This window comes from Pygoscelis adeliae, unplaced genomic scaffold (genome assembly GCF_000699105.1).
Source record: "Pygoscelis adeliae isolate BGI_AS28 unplaced genomic scaffold, ASM69910v1 Scaffold121, whole genome shotgun sequence".
Lineage (NCBI taxonomy): Eukaryota > Metazoa > Chordata > Aves > Sphenisciformes > Spheniscidae > Pygoscelis > Pygoscelis adeliae.
The window spans coordinates 5,067,757-5,089,797 of record NW_008824359.1 but is presented as its reverse complement, the minus strand read 5'-3'; the positions used below and the strand labels follow the sequence as shown (position 1 = coordinate 5,089,797).

General features: G+C 37.0%; 1 protein-coding gene across 1 annotated transcript in view; it reads right to left on the bottom strand.

The window, feature by feature from the left end:
- Positions 1-22,041, bottom strand: part of SUPT3H (suppressor of Ty 3 homolog (S. cerevisiae)) — a 290,705-nt gene that overhangs the window by 40,555 nt on the left and 228,109 nt on the right. Inside the window, exons 7-11 of the mRNA XM_009319682.1 lie at positions 20,433-20,508; positions 17,020-17,132; positions 16,280-16,387; positions 15,618-15,806; positions 13,319-13,429 (exon numbers count right to left, since the gene is read on the bottom strand). Coding sequence (XP_009317957.1) covers positions 13,319-13,429; positions 15,618-15,806; positions 16,280-16,387; positions 17,020-17,132; positions 20,433-20,508 — 597 coding nt within the window. The remainder of the gene's footprint in view (positions 1-13,318; positions 13,430-15,617; positions 15,807-16,279; positions 16,388-17,019; positions 17,133-20,432; positions 20,509-22,041) is intronic.

Genomic DNA, 22,041 nt, shown 5'->3' with positions numbered 1-22,041 from the left:
TTAAGATCCTTCAGTTTTGTTCTTAAGATTCTTCAATTAACAAGTTTATATTTATTAACCTTTGTACCAGAATGCACACGCTACATGGATGCAATGTCACTATCTTTACAAAAATTAATGTAAATTATTGAAGATAGGCATGGTTATAAATCGTCCCTTTGTGTAATATCTTGGAACACTTAATTAAGTTACCTTTTTTCCCTAGTATCTGCTGTAGAGTTATATTTGCTCACCTTACCCTTGAAATACATATTTACATAGCTGTATTACATGCTAGATTGCCTCGAATCTGTACTACAAGTCAAATTCTCATTAAAACTAAGGTCTTTTAAGCCTCTCAGGAGGCATATAAGAACATACACTTCATTTAAAAAGTAATGTATTCTTACTCTTGGATCCTTTTACATCAGTACAACCATGTATAAAATGTCTCTAGTATGTATTTGAATCTGTCCATACAGTTAGAAAAAAAAAAAAATTATATAAGGCTTACGAGATTAGGAGTTGCTTTTTTTTTATATGAGAGATTCAGTTGATTGGAAACTTCATAGCTTACTTTCACTAACAGAGCCAGTAAATTTATTTGTTAAATCAGATTTTTCTTAATTATTAGATATGAAAAGTAATAAAATCTTACACTGCAAGCTCCTACATTTAGCAATACTTGCAGTGTAACATGCTTGAACAGGCAGCAACACAATGGAGTAGCAACCCTCCACGCGGTTGTGCAAACTACATTAGCAGAGTCATTTCATGCCAGTATCTCCTACCTCAACAGAACCACATCTATACTGCCTGAAAGCCTTGCACGCTGCTTGCAACAATTCATGTACTGTGTTGTGTAGTAAGACACTGATGTATGTGCAATCCAAGAATTTTAAATGTCCCCACAGGATATCAAATACTATCCAGCCCGTTTGTAAATACTTTCCCAGTGCTCTGCAGAAAATGAGCCAGTTCTTTTCAAACCTACTTAAATGACATTTTTGTCTTATCTAAAAATCTATGTTCCTGTTTAATAAAATCATCTGGGCAACTTACTGTTTCATCAGTACTGCAAGCTTATGCCTTCATTAATAAATTCTGTTTGAGCGTTAAGATTACCCCCAGTAGAGACAGCTGGGAAACTGCAATATAAAGTCAAGCAGCACATTTAATGACCAACGAACTTCTGGAAACTTAGTCCAAAATGATACATCATTGTGTCAGACACTCTTAAGCAATATGCAGCTTGGTCTCCCTCTTCAGAAATATGAAACCCCTGAAACCGCTACCACAAATTGTGAACCTTTTAAATTACTGCCAAGCCACCTGCTTTTCTCCAGGAAACTTCATAAAACTCTCCAAATTAGTAATGTCATTAAGTAAAGCTTACAGAACTGTTGTTATTCTGAAGGAGTATTAGCTGTTTAGTTTAAGGAAACCAACGGGGATTTTTATCATGGAAAGAACTGTCATGTATATTGTATAATCTATTCCAAATGAAATGCTTTAAAATGTTCTTAAACATGCTATTTTTTCACATTTTAATCTTTCTGGGAGAAAACCGTATAACCATATTCTCAGGATTAAACTCATATAATGAATAAGTTCAGTTCAGGAGAGGGTATGTGAAAGATTCTCAAACAGTTTATGTGTCTTCAGATGGTATTAAGAGATATATAAATCAAATGTCTGATTTTGCATTTTTGAACAGCAGTGGAAGAAATAGTGCTCAGATCGAAGAGGGAGCCTGATTTCCCCTGTTCATTCTCTTGTTTGAATGGTTCTACACAGAGCGGGTGAGGATGGATTATAGGAATGCCTTCTGTCGAGGAGTCGGCCAAAACCGTACCATCTCATCTTGGAGTAATTTATCCAATAAGATGATTTAGAGGACAGTTCAGTGGCACCATTTTTGGAAGGCAAAAGCAGAGGGGAAGGAATATAAATCAAAGGTGACTGGCAGGTAAAGGATATATGCAGCAATCAGCCAAACCATGTGCACACTGGCACAAATTCAACAAGATCATTTATAAAAATTTTAAGTCAGGAGTACACAAAAGGGGGTCTGGTGCTAACTAAATCCACAGATAGATTACACGCCACTGAAATAAACACTTCCAGATGCTGGCATACAAAAACCTTTTACAGAAAGAAATGTTTTCTTTCATAAATCTGAAAGGAGGAACCTTGGGTTGGGGGTTGGGAGAGAAGGGAACAAGATTTCCAAACTGAGATTTGACTTCCTACTGGTTTTATAGAATAATAACTCATATTTTTCAAAGGCAGAGTGTTAACACTGTAGAATAACAAATAACTACAGACAATAGCTTGAAGTATAGACAAAGACATCATAAGTATACAACTGTTCAATGAAAGAAAATGCTTTTTTTTGCTTTCAAAATGAGGAGAAACAATAAAAATGACAATTTGACTTCTTCTATATCAGAAACTGAATGTATAACTGAAGGAAAAGTTTTCAAATGCCTTTTGTCATAAACACACACATTTCATTTTTGAAAACCAATTAAGAATGAAATCCTGACTTCTTCAAAATCAGATCAATTGATTTTGAACATTAATAGGGGCAATATATAATATACAAGACCCTAAATATCAGAGATTTTTAATTTGGTTTCTATGTACCTAATTTCTTTCGGAAACAGCATTCAAAATTTTTTATCATTCAAGTGCTTTAGAAAAATTTAGATGCAATTTATCCACATTATGTATATTGAAGCAATTATTGAAGATTGTATTTCAGAATTTCTTCTCACTACTATTTTGGTCTGAAATATACAGAAAGAAATTTCTTTCAGTTAAGAAGACTAAGTTGCAGACCAAAAGTGAAGCTGAATTTTTCTTGAATTTTAAGGCACCTAAAACAAACTTGCTTTTCGAAATGTTCTGTTCTGTTTATCCCCACAAATATCAGACTACCACACTATCCTTTATATTTTCTTCTTTCCACCTCCAGAATCTGCTGGTTTAGTCTCTCACAAACTCAGCTTTGCCAGGTCTTCAGCTACTATTCCAGAAACTTTGTTTTCTAGGGGAAATCAGTAGAGTCAATATCATCTTTACTAAATTGAAATTACTAAAGGTACTACAGGTTTGTGACAAACTTCAGTATTTTTGGCAACAGAGATGGATTTAAGCATTTGCATAAAAGCTGAGCTCAATCAGGATCAATAATGAGCCCTTTTAAAACACCAGAAGTGAAAGGTCGTGACTAAGTATATAACTCAATTGTGAAACTATTATTTACATGTACATAGAACGTATTGAAGTCTACACGGAATACTTGCATTTCCTATTTAAGAACCTATGAGAGTACAAGCAGGGCTGTATAAGGCTCAAATAATGTAGGTCTCTGCCAAATAGCATTCTCTGTTATTACATGTTCTTCGTGCAGGGAATGTCACAAGCAGTATCATGAACATGGTTTTGTAAATATTCATTGTTTTATGATGCTTCGGGAATTTTATGGGACTGACATTTTTAACAAAAGAAAGTTTAGACTAGCAAGTCTTTTCATACTGAAATGACTTGGAGCCTGAAGAAGCATTCTCCCCAAAAAGTAAATATCCAAACAAAAGTTGGTTATACCCCCTGTTCATTCAATATGCTCCATTTACACACGCATACGCTACTGAATAATGGTTACTGTCTTCCGCAGGTCTGTGCAGGATTACAATTTACATTTATAAACTCAGTTTCTCTTTAACTAAACATCTAAAACATTTCATTTCAGAACTGGCATAAACTAGAGGGGACAAAGAATCTGTTTTGCAAACATTTTCTTATTCTTTTTGCCTGTGGTCTTCCACTATTGTAGCTGACCACTTTGTTTTGAATTTCAGAGTGCTAGCTGTACTTTTTACTAGAGTTGTTTTCTCATGGTCGCAAGTACTACTTACAAATTGTTCATGTACTACTTACAACTGTTCATATCAAGGTTTCAGGTAATCACTATATATTGATCACAGAACAAATATTTTTAAAGAATTATTGTTTGTTACTCCAACTGTCAGAAATACAACCAATTCAAGTAACTTAAAATAATTTCTCTAGAGACATTATGCTTGTATTCCTGGTAAGAAATATCCATCTGATATTTTTGTGAACACCTTGGCATACTAAATATTATTATTTAGAATAATATTCAGATGAATATTAGGATTATAGAAGGCTTCGGGGAGACCTTCTTGCAGCCTATCAGTACTTAAAGGGGGCTTATAAGAAAGATGGCGGCAACCTTTTTAGCGGGGCCTGTTGCGACAGGACAAGGGGGAATGGCTTTAAACTAAAGGGGGGTAGAGTGAGACTAGATCTAAGGAAGACATTTTTTACGCTGAGGGTGGTGAAGCACTGGCCCAGGTTGCCCAGAGAGGTGGTGGATGCCCCATCCTTGGAAACATTCCAGGTCAGGTTGGACGGGGCTCTGAGCAACCTGCTCTAGTTGCAGATGTCCCTGCCCACGGCAGGGGGGCTGGACTAGATGACCTTTAGAGGTCCCTTCCTACCCAAACTATTCTGTGATTCTATGATTATACCTATAGGCCCAGTCAAGACTGCAGATCATTTTCACTATGCACTTTAGAGAGATGAGCTTTTTAGATTAATCTAAATCTAACATATTATTATTATTTTACTTTTTTGGCCAGTCTGTGGAAAGATTGAGCTTGTTATAATTTGGTTTGGTATTGATTTTGATCCCATTTAAATCCTGAATCTTAATGAAATCAATGATGCCACCATGTTGTAAAGTACGTAAGAGACCAGAACCAAAGTTTCATGAAGAAAGAGGGATGCACCCAGGTCATGCTACTAGATACGGCAATTTGTGCTTTCTCAAAATGACTTTCCACTGACTTCCCGTTGAACTCCAATACATTCTGTACATGTAAGAGAAGTAATCCTCTCACTCTCTTCATTCTAGGTCACGCTTTAATGTGTCTAATAATTAGACCACTCATCCGAATAAACCAAGAAATGATCTAATCATCTGGCTACAGTCTTCATGTAAAGGGTTGTAGTACCAATATCATTGTACTTGAGATCCTGGGATAGACCAAGCTGATGTTTAAGGACTGGGCATTCAGGATTATTCTACTCCTTAACTATCTAAATGAATAATAAGAAAAAGAACGTGTGTAGAAGAGTACAATTACAAACAGATGTTATATGAAAACATTAGACTATTCCTATATACTAATTTTATATCCAAATATAAATTCATCTCTCAGTATAAAAAATCTAAAATCTTATGTAGACAAATTTCCCATATTCCTTGATCAAGGAAGCAAGATTTAGCCTGCAATGAATTAATACACATAAAATGTCTTACCTCCTTAACTTAAATGCACAGAGAAATAGATTCAGGTACAGCACATGGAATTGCATCATCCCACATGATGAAGAGTCACATATTTCCCATTCCTGTCTTGCAAAATGATATGGCGCTATTTTTTAAATCAATTATTTATTTTTCTGCTCCTTGAAAGTTTGGACCATGCTTTAAAGCTGGCAATACTGAGTATGACCCAATACTGTTAGTAGAGAATATATGGATAAAACATATGTCTAGACTACCTTAGACATGATACAATGCAGAAGAGTCTAGAGTACACTTGCTGCTTTCCATTGTGGTTTGCACTTGGAGACAAAACCTAAATGCTCTAATTACGTTAGTCATTTTGACATAGCTATTAAGGTCAAAATAAATGCAAACGGATCATTTTCACTAGTTTAATGTTAGTTCTCATTTACCATATGATTATAAAACTTTCAAAGTGCTCTTTTTGTCCAAACCAACATCCATCAAATGCTGCTAAAGAATAAATTACACAGCTTAACTCTTCTTCCAAAACTGCCTTATTAGGCACACTTATCACCAAATCAGGTAGAAGAGAGGGGCAATCATGATGAAACAGCAAAAAAGGGAAAGATGTCAGAAAACCTCACTGTTTGTGCTTTACAAATACATATTAACCATCTTAAGAAAATAGTCCCAAAAGAGTATGTTTGGTTTTTTTATATAAAATATTCTCCTATATTTGCTTTTTAAACAGAAATAAAATCTAAATTCTATGTATGGGACTGACTTATTCAGTAGCAAAAGATAAAACTGGTACTTACATTCAGGTTTTCCATTTTAGAAGTAACACTAGCAGTTTGAAGTGTTCTACAAAACAGAAGTTCTTCACATGATTCCCTTCAGAAATCTAGTCATTTTGGAAAGAAAGTATGTTTGCATCTAGCAACTACAACTGATGAGATTCATCTCAGTTCCATCAAGGTTCAACCAGTCAAAACCAGCAAGATTCAGTGAAACCAAAAATAAAACATGAATCACATCAGTACAACTTGGCAATAGCAGGGTTCTAGCACGTATGCCTCAAACTGCAGCTGAATGCAAAATCATTTTGAACATTTGAATATAGGTCAACCTAGGTCAACTCTTTCTCAAAGCTGAAAGAATGAAGCTGGCAGGAGTCCTATCAGGATGAGGGTGGTGAGACACTGGAAGACGTTGTCCAGAGAAGTTGTGGATGTCCCATCATTGGAAGTGTTCAAGGTCAGGTTGGATGGGGCTTTGAGCAACCTGGTATAGTGGAAGATGTCCCTGCCCATGGCAGGAAGGTTGGACTAGGTGATCTTTAAAGGTCTCTACCAACCCAAACCTTTCTATGATTCTATGATTAATATCCTGGACTTCAGGGTGGAGAACCTAGAAACTGTGGAATCCCTACATTGGGCACAAGCTCCAAATTCCTTTTTATATATGCAGAAGCCTGCAGTCAGAAAACATCCATTATCCCATAATGTGCTTTGGTTTCCTCACTACCAGAACCAGTCAGCATGACCCGCCAGCTGGCATGCAAGTCCATGAGCCACAGGTTCCATGAGGAATTCTGTACGGCAAGGGTTTCTCATAGTCAGTAAGCATCCTGGGATGCATATTCAATGAAATTTTGCTTTGTTTCTGCTCTTCGCTTTCCCTTGTCCCTCATTCTGGTGTCACAGAACTAAGATACGATATATTGGAGGCTGAGGGGAGACCTCATTGCTCTCTACAACTACCTGAAAGGAGGTTGTAGCGAGGTGGGGGGTCGGTCTCTTCTCCTAAGTAACTAGCAATAGGACGAGAGGAAATGGCCTCAAGTTGTGCCAGGGGAGGTTTAGACTGGATGTGAGGAAAAATGTCTTTACTGAAAGAGTGGTTAAAGATTGGACCAGGCTGCCCAGGGAAGTGGTTGAGTCACCATCCCTGGAGGTATTTAAAAGACGGGTAGATGCAGCACTTAGGGACATGGTTTAGTGGACATGGTGGTGTTGGGTCGACGGTTGGACTTGATGATCTTAGAGGTCTTTTCCAACCTTAATGATTCTATGATTCTATGATTGCAACTCTTTCAGAGAAAATTGCCAAACGCAGCATGTCAGATATTACCCCATTAATATCAAGAGAACATTTCAATGGATGTTACCAGCAAAAAGTTTGCAGTTTGAGATGTCCATAACAAAGTTGTTATAAAAATCCAAGTGTCATGGCAATTATTGTTGCTACTAGTGCTGTTCACCTCTATAATTGGTTTAATGCTTGAAAATACTCAGTATCTCTATTTCTGTAAAAAACATCCATCTAACAAAACTAATAAGTTTTGTTATTAGTTAGTTAGTTATTAGACTGTTAGCTATAATTAGTTATTAGACTGTTAGCTAACAAATAGTTACCTAACAGTCTTGAAATATTTATTTATTCACTTAGAACAATTTACATTAATTCTCAGATAGTGACATGACTGGGCTAAACAGTCACTAGCCCACTATGACTGCATTTAGGAAACACACCTTGATTCTTCTGGGAAACCTATTCACACAAGGAAGCAAATCATACCAGGACACTAAACGCAGTAAGCGTAATCTTAGATTCATACTCAGTTAAACACTGGATGCTGAGTACAAAATGACTCTTGGTGTATTCAGGAATAGCTCCTTCCTGAAGTACTGAGATGCCATTACTATTCCCAGTCAAGTGGATTCTTAGCCATAATAGATTATTTTTTTGCATTGGCTAAACTGTCACAAAAGCCCTTTGTTTCTCTCCCCCTGGCAGTCTGAAAAAACTGAGAAAAGACAGGCAGATGGGAAAATATACAACCAAAATATATTCAAATCCATTAAAGAAAATTAACCTCTCCTTCTTCAAGGGCTTACTTCCATGCATATTCACACAGTGCATGACTCCAATGACACAATTCTCTATCCAGACATACAAGCACACCTTTGAGTTTTCATGCAATGTCAATAACCAGTGTGTCTTAATTTGATAAAAATGGAGGTGGAGCACTGAGTAGCCCCCTGCAATGTAAATACACTTCAACGATGTAGAGGTCTGGTGGCGTGTGTCTAACCAAACACAGAGGAGATACATTAACAGTCCTACAGCAGATTTTTATATAACCAGGTATGGCCATTTCTTCAGATCTCAGAAACAAGAACTACTTGACATAGGCTATGTTTATTTTCTAGGTAGTGCAAAACTAGATATAATGTTAGAGAGAAGTCTGAGCTATTCTCTATGGTGTCTGAGAGAAAAACTGTATCAGAAGGATCTAAACCCTCCCCTGATCTCTTTGAAGCCACTAGAAGGGATATTTTTATGGATCAACGTAATAACCAACAGACTGGCAGTTGACAAGGGCCTGCTGTATTCAAGTTAGCATTTGAACCAAAACCACTAGGGGATGAGTTTTCTAACTAGAAGAAATGTAACAGTCGTGTTTTCCTACACAAGGATGGGTCATGTGGAAAGACAGTCACCAATTGCACCCCAACGTTACTCATGGAAAGTCTTTCACCTTTTTAAAAAGACAGACACGAGGAAAGAAAAAGGTTAGTCAAATGAGTAGAGAAAACTAAACTAACTTGTTTTAATCCTTTGGAGCAGTAGTGTGTAAGAAATGGAGCTAAGTGATGAGAACCCTAACACTGAGAACAACCTGGTGCCCGAGATGTGAGATGGCATATGGAAAACTGAGATAACTTGTTGTCCTGAATCCCACGTGAGGACCTGGAACATAAGGCAAGATCTACATCAGACTTTCATCAGAGAAACATATCTGAGAAGGATCCTGGATATGAACTACTGCTTTCTTGTTTACATCTAAAAGGGAAAGGATGACTTTGGAAATACCTGGTATGGAACAAACCTATGAGATCCACTCACTCTGTCTCCTCCAACATCACGCTTCAAAATGAGACCACGACTGATGGTGCTCAGGGAAGAACTCAGTCTGCCTATGGGTGAACCTCATATTGAACGCATCCATCCCGAAGTCAGTGCCCCATACATGGAAGTTTCTTGATGAAAACACCTGTTTACTACCAAGACAAGATGAGAGCCTAATACCTACATGTGTAAGGTTCTCATGGTCTTCTGATCTGGTGTACCTGGTTTTTCCACTCTCGACCACCTTGAGGAATGGCAAAGTGGTCTGAGGCAAAGCCAAACAACCCACATCACAATGAAGGCTGTGTACTGGTAGGATAAATATAAGACCAGAAGAAGACTCTCCTATCAGTTCATATCCTCTTGTGAACTGTGCCAAGCAAACAAGTAAATTTTATTCAGCTGAGCAGAATCAAGGCCTCATACACCACAGCCTCCATAGTGAGTGATTCAAACACAGGGGCCTTTCTGGAGAGTTAGCTTTAGGTGTGCACGGGCAAGTATCTGGGTCAAATATGAATGAGTCATCACTGAAAAACATGTTAATGAAGTCTTAAAGCAGGGCAGATCCCCCTTCCTGTAACCGCACAGAGGAGAAGGAAGGTAGGGGGTTTTCACATTTTTGGAGTGTGTTGTTGAATCTGGAGAAAACAAGATGGTTTCCCAGCTGGCAATCTAGTCAAATATCTATAACTTCATCTGCTTCTGCAATTATGTATGGGTCTTGCCACTACTGAGGGTGAGTTTCTAGATAGTGTAGAAATTAGCTTTAGCCTAAGAACTGAGAAGTCCTGGCTCACCAGAGGTGAGAAACAGTAAGAAGGTGAGAAAAAAAAAGATTAAAAACTATAATGCAGAGAGGAAAAAAAAAAAAAGAAAGAAGGGAATTGACAAAATCTGTATTTTGATATCAAGGGCGGTTAGAATATTCTTGTCTGGTTTTGGTTTAAAACGCAATCATCTGCATGGAGTTTTTCATACAGAGAACATTGATTTTATAGTATCTCGCGATTTTAAATGGGGAAATATTATCAGATAGTTTGCACGTCCACATTTTTATTCATTTCTCCAGATGTACTGCTGATTTAAACTCAATCCATTTGTACAGATGATAAAGTCTTTCAAAAAACAATGTTGTTAAATCAGAAACGTTAAAAATTATACACAGTGAATTTCGGGGAAACTTCTGAATGCCTCACACTAGGTAGCATGGCAAAAAGCCAAAAAACAACTCTAGCTAAATTAAAAATAATCTCCCAAATGAAAAAGAAAATGTTTGCTCTCTGCCTTGTATGATTGGCTGGAATGAGATAGAAATTATTTAAAATGAAAAAATAGTCCAGAGCTGTCCATTATTTCTTACTAATTTACAGCAAGGGTAAAATGCTTCTGTAAATCCTCCTTACTGCTCAATAGTCACATATCCAAGAAAATTTCAGAATAGCATAGGCCTACAAAATTAAAATAATTTATTAAATCCCAATAACTGTACTGTGCCAAAGTTCATGTAATATTACTTTGGAAGACAGGAAAGCATTTAAAGTGATTCCTTTTTCTTTCCCCAATCTTTTCTCAATGATCAGCACTTAGGCAGTAACACGCTTTGGTTTTCAAAAAACTGTTGTTGAATACTTTGCATAACTTATTTTGCCTATTATTCCTGGTATGAGATTTCCTGTATGTTCCTAACACGTCATGCTATTTGGGATAGTTATGTACACAGTTAGGTTTCTAGGGCTGATTCTACATTCCTCCTGTACAAGTATGATAAACTTACACTGGAGTAATACAGCATTTTGGCATTAGCAGACTTGCACTTTTTTCTTGTCACTATTGTAAGAATGTAGAACTATGTCTTTTACTTAAATTTCAGTCTAATCTATACATTTTAGGGACTGAATTGAACACGTATATAGCTCACAAAAATGGTTGTTTCTTCAGTGAGCTATACTCATTCTTTTCCTCGCTTCTGTAGAAGGACTGTTCACATGAACGGTAAACTGCCGTCAGAAAACAGTGTAAAATATCTGGACATGCAAAAACATCCTTCCTCCTTACCTACAGCAGACTCTGTGAGGGCACCGATTGACTATAAATCTGATCTGATGTGGAAGAATGATCAACAGGCTTAAGAGAAATGGAAGAGATGATGTGCAAATGTATATTCCTAACTTCTCTACATGACCTTCAGGTAAGTTTTAAGGGTGGAAACAGCTGAAAGCATGACTTCACTGAATCTAATGACAGATACCCATTCAATGTTTCCCTCTCTGCAGTTTTTAAAGTGTCACCACAGAATCACAAGAAGCACATCGAGTAAAGCCACCTTTCCTCCTGGTTCTGTCATCCTACGAGGTCACGCAGATACACAAAGCAACTATTGTGAAGGTAGTGGCAACGGGAGAAAGCAGACGTCATTCAAAAGCAGTGTTGCCGCAGTACTGTTCAAAATGCCTAGAGATAATATTTTTAATACAAGTGTGAAAGTCTTCAATACGAAAATGTAGGGTCAAAGGAAGCATCAATCTACCTTCATGCTTTCTGCACCTGTAAGGAGCTTACAGAAAGCTGGGGTACTTTCATTGTGGACAACTGTGATAGCAACGTTCATCCCCAAAACTGCCAATGAGGGCACTGACAGGAAAAGTGAGCAGATTGGCAGACCTAAATGCATACTCTATAGTATCTCTCAAAATGCTTTTCCTGAACTTTCTCATTAAAAAAGGAATTGTATTCCAGCTCTACAACATCTGTATACATCTAGAAGATGACCCAAGATTCCCTCTCTCTTTCTTGGCTTGTTTAGAGGAAACAAGATCGGCTCATCTCATCAACTACATTGACTGTAGGTAACGTCAACAAATTAAATTGTTCAGTTAGTTGTACTGTTTGGGAAGTTCACAACATTGCAGGACATGAAAAAAGAAACCCAACCAGAGTATTTTATTGTATCTTGTGGTTGCAGAGAAATTTCAAACTTTGGTTAATAATTAAGCAAACTACTTTTAGGAGGGTCAGGGAAGGAAGACTTACCTCTCTGTAATTGTTTATGTGAGCTCTTCACTTCTTTATAATAAAATTAAATACATTCTCTGCTTTCAGAAGCTATTGCCATGTTCTTTGCTACATCTCTTCGCAAACTTCTGCTAAAGACACTTCTCTATTTTGGACTAGAAATTCTATCCTACGCTTTACCTGATATTAATCTAGCATTTGTGAGTGGCAAGAGAGAGAAGTAAAATTATGTAAAGAATTCATTGCAAATACGTATCAACTATCATTAATAAACCAAACATTTACTGCCATTTATAAAAGCATTGATCAGTTTTGACACTAGGAAAATTATAATTTCATATACTCAATTACTCTTATTTTTTCCTGTTCCTCGCTTCTAAGGTCAAGTCCCACTATTTCCTTGAGGTAAGCAAGGATATATGCCACATAGAACAGCAGATCAGAAGAAAATGACCCCAATTTATGGCATTGGAGACAGACTAATTTCACATTTTTATCAGCTGAGAAAATTAAATAAAGAATTCCATTGGCTGCTCTGAACAATGGATTTGCAATTTGCATAGAAAAAATGATGGCAAAACCTCATAACCCATCAGTGTTTTACCACAAGCTCAGTTCTATTACATTTTAGTGGAGGTTCAAAGTTGTCTGAAGAAACCATTCTCTTCTTTCTCCAACTGTAAATGTGTCACTTGAGAGTTCAACTTCCAATAGGAGCAGTATCTGACACACAACTAATTTTAGAATATAAAGTGCTCCTCACCATATTGGAATACATATAATTTAAAATAACTGTAAACCTAAACTTTGCAAAAACAGAAAATTCAAGCACTAACAAAAAAGCATAATTTGTAATTGAAAGAAAATAATATTTAAAAGAAAAAAAAAACTTTTTTGTCTTTCCAAAAAGAGACAGAAATTACTAAGTTTTATTTCCCAAGAGAATTATGCCACTTTTATAAAGAAAATTACAGTTACCACAAATTGCTCTCAACAATTCCAAAGCTTCTTCATTTGACCACTTGAAAATCAAAGTTCTTTAAGATTATAAATATAACTTTTTATAACTCTGTTATTACGTACTGTGAATGGGGAAAGGGGGCCAATCTTGTGGCCGTAGCGTCGAATGGCCTCTCTGATGTGGCTGGGCTGGATGGCATCGCTTTGAGCCTCTATACCACAGGCTGCAGTGCTCTGCAACAGAAAAACACATAAATTGTTACTAAATCAAAAACACACAACAGACCTACAGTGCATAAAGTATGAAAATAAACCTTTATAAAACGGACCAATTTTTTTTTCCTGAGGATACACATCATTGCTGCCACACACTACATTAGAGAAAAAAAGCTATTAACAAATCAAAGAGGACTTTTACATGAACTTTGCTTAAGAGACCCAAAGAACACCATATTTGTCCTCTTAAATCTTTCACCTAGTGCTGCTGTATGTTGCAATTGAAAAGAGCAGAAAACGTTCAAACTAAAATGAAAGGGTCATATAAGTCATACTGCAATAACCACAGAAACTATTTTTAAAACATTTCAGGCTCTCATTATGATGTCAAGGGGTGGGGAAAATATTGAACAAGTACCCAAAGTGGAAAGCAATTTGACACCAAAATCACCATTGAGTAATATCAGATTGAAATTTGAAGATGAAACATGTGACATAATGGTGTTAGAGGGATGCAAAAATATTTTAATTACCTCAAACTGGAATGTTTTCAAATTTCAAATGACTTTTTGGATTAAGGACCCTAAATAGGAAAAATAAGAATTCACTGCTATTGGTCCATTGATTTTACAAAAATATCCCCAGGATTTTAAAAGAAAAAGTTACTCTCTTCTCCTTGCTAGTCAAACTGAAATGTTGGTTTAGGCTCCATCTAGACACAGCTGCTTGCCAGAATTCAGATGACTTATCAGAATGATGGCTGCTTGGTAATAAATTCATGAAAACGATATTAGTGAATGTATTAAGAATGACAAAAACTTAAATTATACACTGAAATTTAATGTACACACATACACAGCCCCCTCATACATTTACGCTATATACTAATGCTTGCAAACTTGGGATATTTTTTACAAAATGTTTTATTTTCAAATGTGCTGCGTCCACTGGAGCCTGTGTGTGTACACACAGAATTATTCATAATACGATGGCAGATTCTTCCCTTGCTGATTGACGTTCATAAAGGGAATGTGAAACTCAAATATTTTCAGCTGGACTGTGCCTTCATGGACTAAGAATAACATTCTTCACCAAGTTAACTCGTTTGTCTCAATGCCTCAGTTATATCCAGTATATATCTAGCCAAATTGGATAAGTCATGGGAACATTTCATTAAAATGGTGCACTTTTTAGAATATAATTATTTCAAAAGGCATTAAGTCAAACACTAGGAATTTAAAATAAACTCACAAAACTAGTGAAATAAAATGTATCAAAAACTACATCTCCAGCTAAATTCTTGTTCCTAGGAACTATAATGGAAATCAGCCACAGAAACAAAACATAATCAAGTGTAATATAAAAAGGAAGAGGAAAAAGCAAAAGTCTTCAGAAAAGTTTTTAGGATTCACTAAAGGCTTTCTAAATGGAATATAATAAGGGCACTGATAACTCTAGAAGGAGAAAATACATTTTTTTCTGCCTGTCATTGTAAAAATCACTGGTTAAATTATGTGAAAAATTAATACTTGTAGGAGAATAATAACACACGTAAGAAAATCACAAGTCACTCCATTGCTTTGCAGCAAAATGAGTACTGCCATCACATTTTTTCAAAAAAGCCCTAAGTGACTAACACAGTGCTTTCTATCCAGTTTATTTAATCAAATCTAGTTCCCTTGTGGTTTTAAGGCACATATATCTTTCTCAGATAGAATACCAAGGATCTACAACAGGAATTGTAATATTTACATTTCACACTCTGAATATGAGACGTCCATAATTTATGCAAAGTAAACAAATATTTAGATTGAATGCAACCAACTGGCATAAAAATAAAGCAGGTCAGGCAAAGTTGTTATAGGCAAAGACGACAGTCGCCTAAGGCTGCTGGGAGCAGGAAAATCACAACCACCTCTTTGCCTACTTTGCTTATGCTTTGACACTCAAAACCTGCGCTAGCTGCTACTGTCAGAGAAGGGGATGATTATTTGGGATGGTGTCTACTGCTTTGGCTGTAGAGCAGCAGCTTAGTTCTGATAGAAAAATGAGTACTGATAGAAAGAACACCAAACCACACATTTGGCCCTGCAAAAACATTGGTAGTTAATGTGATATAGGTTAAAATTAATATTTAAAAAGGGACATGTTATTTCCTGGAGATGTTTTGGTTTCTTCTTTTTTTTCAGGCTTGTGCACCAAATACCTTTTTTCTTTTCCTTTGTTTGGATTTTGTAGAGTCCTGTCCAATTCCACCATTCCCCAGGGCTCCTGATGGGGTTTTCCCAAGATGTTGCTGTCCTGCTGATGCTGGGGGTGTGGGTGTAGGAGGTGGTGTGTTTTCAGGAGAGTCAAGACTGGTCTTCACACTTGTAGATTGCCCTAAGAGATGCGGCTATAAAAGCAAGATACAAACAGCCATTATATAATCAAATCACAAAAAAAAAAATTCTTAGATTTACTGTTAGAAGAGATGTAATACAGAATTAAATTTGCTCATTCTAGAGGTTACTATAATATCTGTATCGCAGCAATGCATGCAATACAGCACTTATTGCACTTGCCACTGTTGACAGCTTTAATCTCCAAATCTGCAATAGGGAAAGCCTTCAATACAGAAAGAAAGAATTTCCACCCAAGAAAAGAGGATTTACATTTAAATATAAAGATGCTACTAAGAATTTAACATTTGGAACTATAATTTAATGTCTTTCTGTCTAAATCCATAACTTCAATGTTCAGAAACTCCATAACAGAAGTCTATATCAGTACCAGATTCAATAACATCTACTTTGAAAGCAATAAACTACCAAATACATGTAAAAGTAAAACATCAAATGCATTAATATGTGAAAAAGCAAGATTTACCTCAGTAGAGTTGTGATACTGTATGAAGGTGGCAGATATGGCATGACTGAACGGGTCACCAGCTTTGGGAGCCATGTCCTGCTTAACCAGAAGGGCCAAGTCCACCAACTGGAGGGGCAAAAAACAGCCAATAAACAGGTAGGTTTACTGACATGGTACTTACTACCACTACTACTAAATGCCATGGTAACAATGAAGAGAGAGAGGAGTTGTGGGTTGAGGCAGATTATTCTTAGTGTTTCTCAGTTGAAAACAAATTATTCCGAGATATTTCAGCCTAAGGAACCTTTCTTTTCCACTTCTGTAAATATATGGTGTAGTCTATCTACCCAAGAGGGCTTGGCTTGGCACTACGGTAACATTTTGTTTTCCAGGAAATCCTGCTTTTTTAATCCAATTGTGCAATGGGGTTGAATGAGCCTCAGCGCACTGCCAAAGGTCACATAGCAAAGTATGTGGTTTCAGTTTGGACTTGAATAAAGTTCGTGCAGGACTCCACTCTCCTCTGTAAACATTATAAAACATTTCTATTGTGTATCAGATGGACGAAAACGGTATAGTATGCATCTGTCATACAGTAAATTGAAAGACAGACAGGAATCCAGTTAGCTTGGTTAGCTGAAGTAGGGACTGCATGCTTCTGAAGGGGCTTACAACACAGTCACCTGAGGCTGAAGTACATCCAAGTACTAATTCATTTTGTTTAGCTAGAGTTCAAACAGTAGAGTATAATCCCTTACCTGTGCCACAGTCTCATACGCCAAATATGCCAAAATCTCCATTGCAACTGCATTTGGCTTTATTTCCATACTGCTACAATCCAACCAGTCACGAAACTTGGATGCTTTCTTTGCTGGCAGTTAAAATCATAAGGGGAAAAGGAGAAGTTAACAATAGGTAGGCCAAAATAATGCTATTTTTCTGGTCATAGAAAAGACTGCAAATGTGAAACAAGGAGTGTGAATGTGATTTGATTGGCCAAGGAAGGAATTATCAAAATGGAATCAGTGGGGAAAAGACTGTTATTTCATACACAACATTTTGGAGACCCATAAGCAGCATGGAGTAAAGAGAAAAACACACAGTTAATCAATCATATGTGAGATTTCAGAACAAGGAAGGGTCTACTTCAGAGGACCACAGATGGGACAAACCTGATTTTGAATATATTATTGTAAAAGAAACAATATGATTGCATTGCATCTTTGATGAATGAGAGAAAGCACTAGAAGAAATCAACACAAATCTGGGCCCAGATAAAATGATATAATTGTGTTAACAACAGCGAAGACAAACAAAGAAGGAGAGAACTAGGAAGTCCTTGTGTTAACCATGCAGGGATTAGGTGCTGACAAACTGGCCAAAATGATTTGTAGATGAGTGTTTTTAAAATGTTCTTTGGATATAAAGAAATAAGGATAGACGTAGATCTGCAAATGATCAACATTCATATGAGAACTTCACACTGCTAATGGATGAGATCACTTAGGAGAAAGTACAGAGCAAAATACATGACAAAGAAACATGATATTTGCTGAGAGAGTAAAAGGAGGAATGAGAGATACCAAAGTGGAACTGAAAAAGGATCGTGGAAATTCACAGGAGAACCAAAAAACGGACAATCTTTCTTAGGCCAGTGGTGGACAAACTGATCACAGAAAGTTGCAGAGACTTGGACAGAAAGAAGCTAGTAATACAGAGGTCTTAATGAGGGCTGTTTGTGAAGACAGGACAACGAAAATGAAGTAAATACAAGGTGGAAGAATCATTTGAAACAGCTCTTTCAAAGAGAGCCTGCAATGAGGACTAAAAAGCTAAAGAGATGTCAGGTGTTAAAGAGAAAACAGGTGTAAATAATGGTTACTTTTTAGGAGGGAATGAAAAAGCTACACAGAATTGCTGAGGGCCAAAAAAAAAAAGGCAAGAGAAAAAGTGTGAAGGTGATAGCAGGACCACCAAATGTTCCCTAGAATTTAAATTTGTAATCATGCAGTCCCTGATCTTTGATGGACCTTTTCTTTCGCCTGTCTTTAACACTGCACAGAAATACGTGGAACCGTAATTATGAATATATATTGTTAGAAGAGGCTTCTTAAGTCCCTTCCAGGTTTATTCTCTTGTGACGCGGTTTTCATGGATTTATATTACAGTAAAAAGGGTTTACTATTTTAAACATAGCAATACATTCAATTTTTACTAAAATATAAGAAAATAAGCAAAAATAGCCTTTGCATTAGTTTTGAACAAATGTTCTACATGGCCTTTAGTGTGTGCTATCTAGTTGAGTTCATATTATGCAATTGAATCTGTGCATGAGTCTCTCTTGCTATTATTTTCTAAGCACTGTAATTCTCTTATTCTTTAATGACATTAAAAGTCAGTGAAAAGGACTGTATAGACGTGGTCATTTAAAAACACTGTGAAAATATCGTTGAGACTTTTTTATAGATCACAATCCCCTGGTCAGCAACATTCCATTTTATTTTGCAAATTTAGGATTTCTATTTGTTCTGCCTCCAGATGATAATTTTTGGGTTTTAAAGATGACTTTATCACAAACCTCTCATTTGCTGAAGTCACCCTAATCTGAAGTATCATTTATCTAATGGCTCACAGATGTGTGATGCCAAATTATAACTAAGCTTACAAAACATATTGAATTAGGAAAAGAAATGCTTACAAAACATGTTTTCCTACATTTGCTGACATTTGCTGATACAGAACAGTATTTCAAATGTGTCATTTATTTGCCATAAATGAGTCACTCTTTCTTCGAATTTAAAAGGAGGAACAAGATAAGGTCTCTCATTTAAAGACACCATTGTGTTCAAGTCTGTGTTGTAGGATCATGTGCTGTTTTGTCATGATTTTTACTGGCTCCTTCATCTCACTTTCTCTGACATTTGACCTAAAACCTTAGTCATCACTTAACCGCTTCTGTAATGATGTTTTGCTACATGATCAAACCCATTAATTTACAGCTCATTATAGTTGTGGCCCACAAGTACTTCTAGTAAGTTGGTTTTCAGTGCTAGTAAAGCCCTAATTCTGTCATCATGTTATTAGTGTTGGAATGGCGTATACTGATGAATTTGGCTAATGTTGAATAAATTCCACAGCAGGAGCTTACAGCTTAAAATAGAAAAGACTCTTTAGTAAGTTCTTTGTGTCTCTGCGGATAGGGAAATAAAAGCAAAACTTGCTGCTCTTCTCTAATTTTAGACACATTCCGAAAAACCTGCAACCATGAAACTTTACTAATATGCTGACTATAACACCACCACGACAGACTTCAGGCAAGTATGGGTGTTTTAATCCGTTAACTCTTTACCAGTTCTTTCTTTGCAGTCGTCCCCACCAGCACAGTATTTGAGCATATAGAAAGCTTGGTAAATATTCAGATAAAATACTCTGCCTGACAGCCTGAAACTATGCTAAATTAACTGTTCCCACGAGTTACGTGGACAAAATACGTGTACTCGGCACTGGTGAGGCCGCACCTCGAATACTGTGTTCAGTTTTGGGCCCCTCACTACAAGAAGGATGTTGAGATGTTGGAACGTGTCCAGAGAAGGGCAACGAGGCTGGTGAGGGGTCTGGAGAACAAGTCTTATGAGGAGCGGCTGAGGGAACTGGGGTTGTTTAGCCTGGAGAAAAGGAGGCTGAGGGGAGACCTCATCGCTCTCTACAACTACCTGAAAGGAGGTTGTAGCGAGGTGGGTGTTGGTCTCTTCTCCCAAGTAAGTGGCGAAAGGACGAGAGGAAATGGCCTCAAGTTGCGCCAGGGGAGGTTTAGATTGGATGTAAGGAAAAATTTCTTTACTGAAAGAGTGGTTAAACATTGGAACAGGCTGCCCAGGGAAGTGGTTGAGTCACCATCCCTGGAAGTATTTAAAAAACGGGTAGATGAGGCGCTTAGGGACATGGTTTAGTGGCCATGGTGTTGTTGGGTTGACGGTTGGACTCGATGATCTTGGAGGTCTCTTCCAACCTTAATGATTCTATGATTCTATGATTCTATGACAAAGAATTTAAAGTTTTATTATTGCGGATGAAACAAGTGCTTTAAAAAACCATGAGGTTCTGCTGTGTTCTCTATTACATGAAATAATAATCAAACATCTTAATACAGTGCAGCCGTTATAATACTTACAAAAACTCAATTGCCGACTTTCACAAAATTCTGCATACTGGACCGAGTCCATCATTCGTGTTTGTCTTTCTGCTCTCTGACAAAAGAGTAGAAGTACACGATGTACCTTATTCCAACAAGAACTGCATTCCACAACAGGAATTATAGTAGCAAAGCGCCCCTGCCATAACCTTGAAGTAACCCCCCCCAAATAAAACATGCATTGAACAAGTTAAGATGCAGAAATATAAACCACAGATTGGTTATTAGTCTCGTGAGTTAAATTACCCAGAAGAGCGTGTCAATTCTTATTTTAAAAATCTGCTTGCACACCGCTCACCTACGACAGTGACGAGGGCTGAGTTAGGAAAGGTGCTGAACACTCTTGCCCTGACCAAGGTGCACATTTAAATTGAAGCACATGAGTAGTCTGCCTACGTGTTTATAGATGACCAGACAAGTAAAACGTTCTCCTGGACCGAGGCCAACATGTTCTGCACTGAGCAGAACTGAACCTAACTTGTGTGCTTTTAAAATGGGAGCATTAGCAGTAGTGAAATGAATAAATTCCATCACATTGAGGATGTACCAGACAGAGAGGAGCACTGAAGTGCCCCTTCCCACACAGACATTCAATATACTGTAATAATTATGTGGTAAATGTGCCTGTTTCATTTTTTTTTTACTGTTAAGCTATGCTTGATTTTTTGTACTTCTGAACACCTACAGGAGAAGAAAGGAAATTAGACTGAATTAGAGTTCATTCAAGAAAAACGTCTTAAAATGTTCACTACTGGATTTAAGAATGTATTTCACACAGAATCCAGTGTAAACCAGAAGATTATATCTCAAAAAGTCAAGGTACGAAACCATAAACACTACGCACACCCTCCCCTCCACATATATACTGTGTCATAATTGAATCATGGTTGAAGCAGCACTGAAGTTCATGGTTAGGTCTGAGTGTGTTTGAGTTTTGTTTACTTCAACAGAGCAGGGTTGATTTTCATGAGGTAGGGATCAGGTCTCTAGAAGAGATGAAATCCTTCAAGTATCAGAGGCAGGAAGCGGTGGTTAGATTAAAGAGATTATCCTCTTGAGAAGCAGACAGCTTACTCAAGTCTCTCAAACAAGGAAAGTAGATTGTATAAAACATCAAGGAAAGGAATATAACTATCTTCCAAACAATAACTCAATCAATAAATCATTACACCTGGTAAGAACAGAACCATAACTAAGGATACAAAGTGGTATCAGGAGTGGCTGATGGCACGAGACTTTACTTCTGCAGTGAGTCCATACAGCTCAAGAAACATGCACAAAGAAGGTAAGGTCCAGGTGTGTTCGCATTAGAGACAAAAAAACAAAGAAAGAAAACACACACACACACAAATTTTGCTCTGACTTCCCAAGCACTTTTCAATATGATGAAATCAAAATTGCGAAGTTCTTTAATCAGCTTTAATGGAAAACAAAATGGCTGTTGATAAGAGTATTTGGAGACAGGCTATACAACCAGTATTTGGCCTTAGAAGTTTCTCAAATCAGGAAAAAAAAAAAAAAATCATAGAATCATAGAACAGTTTGGGTTGGAAGGGACCTCTAAAGGTCATCTAGTCCAACCCCCTGC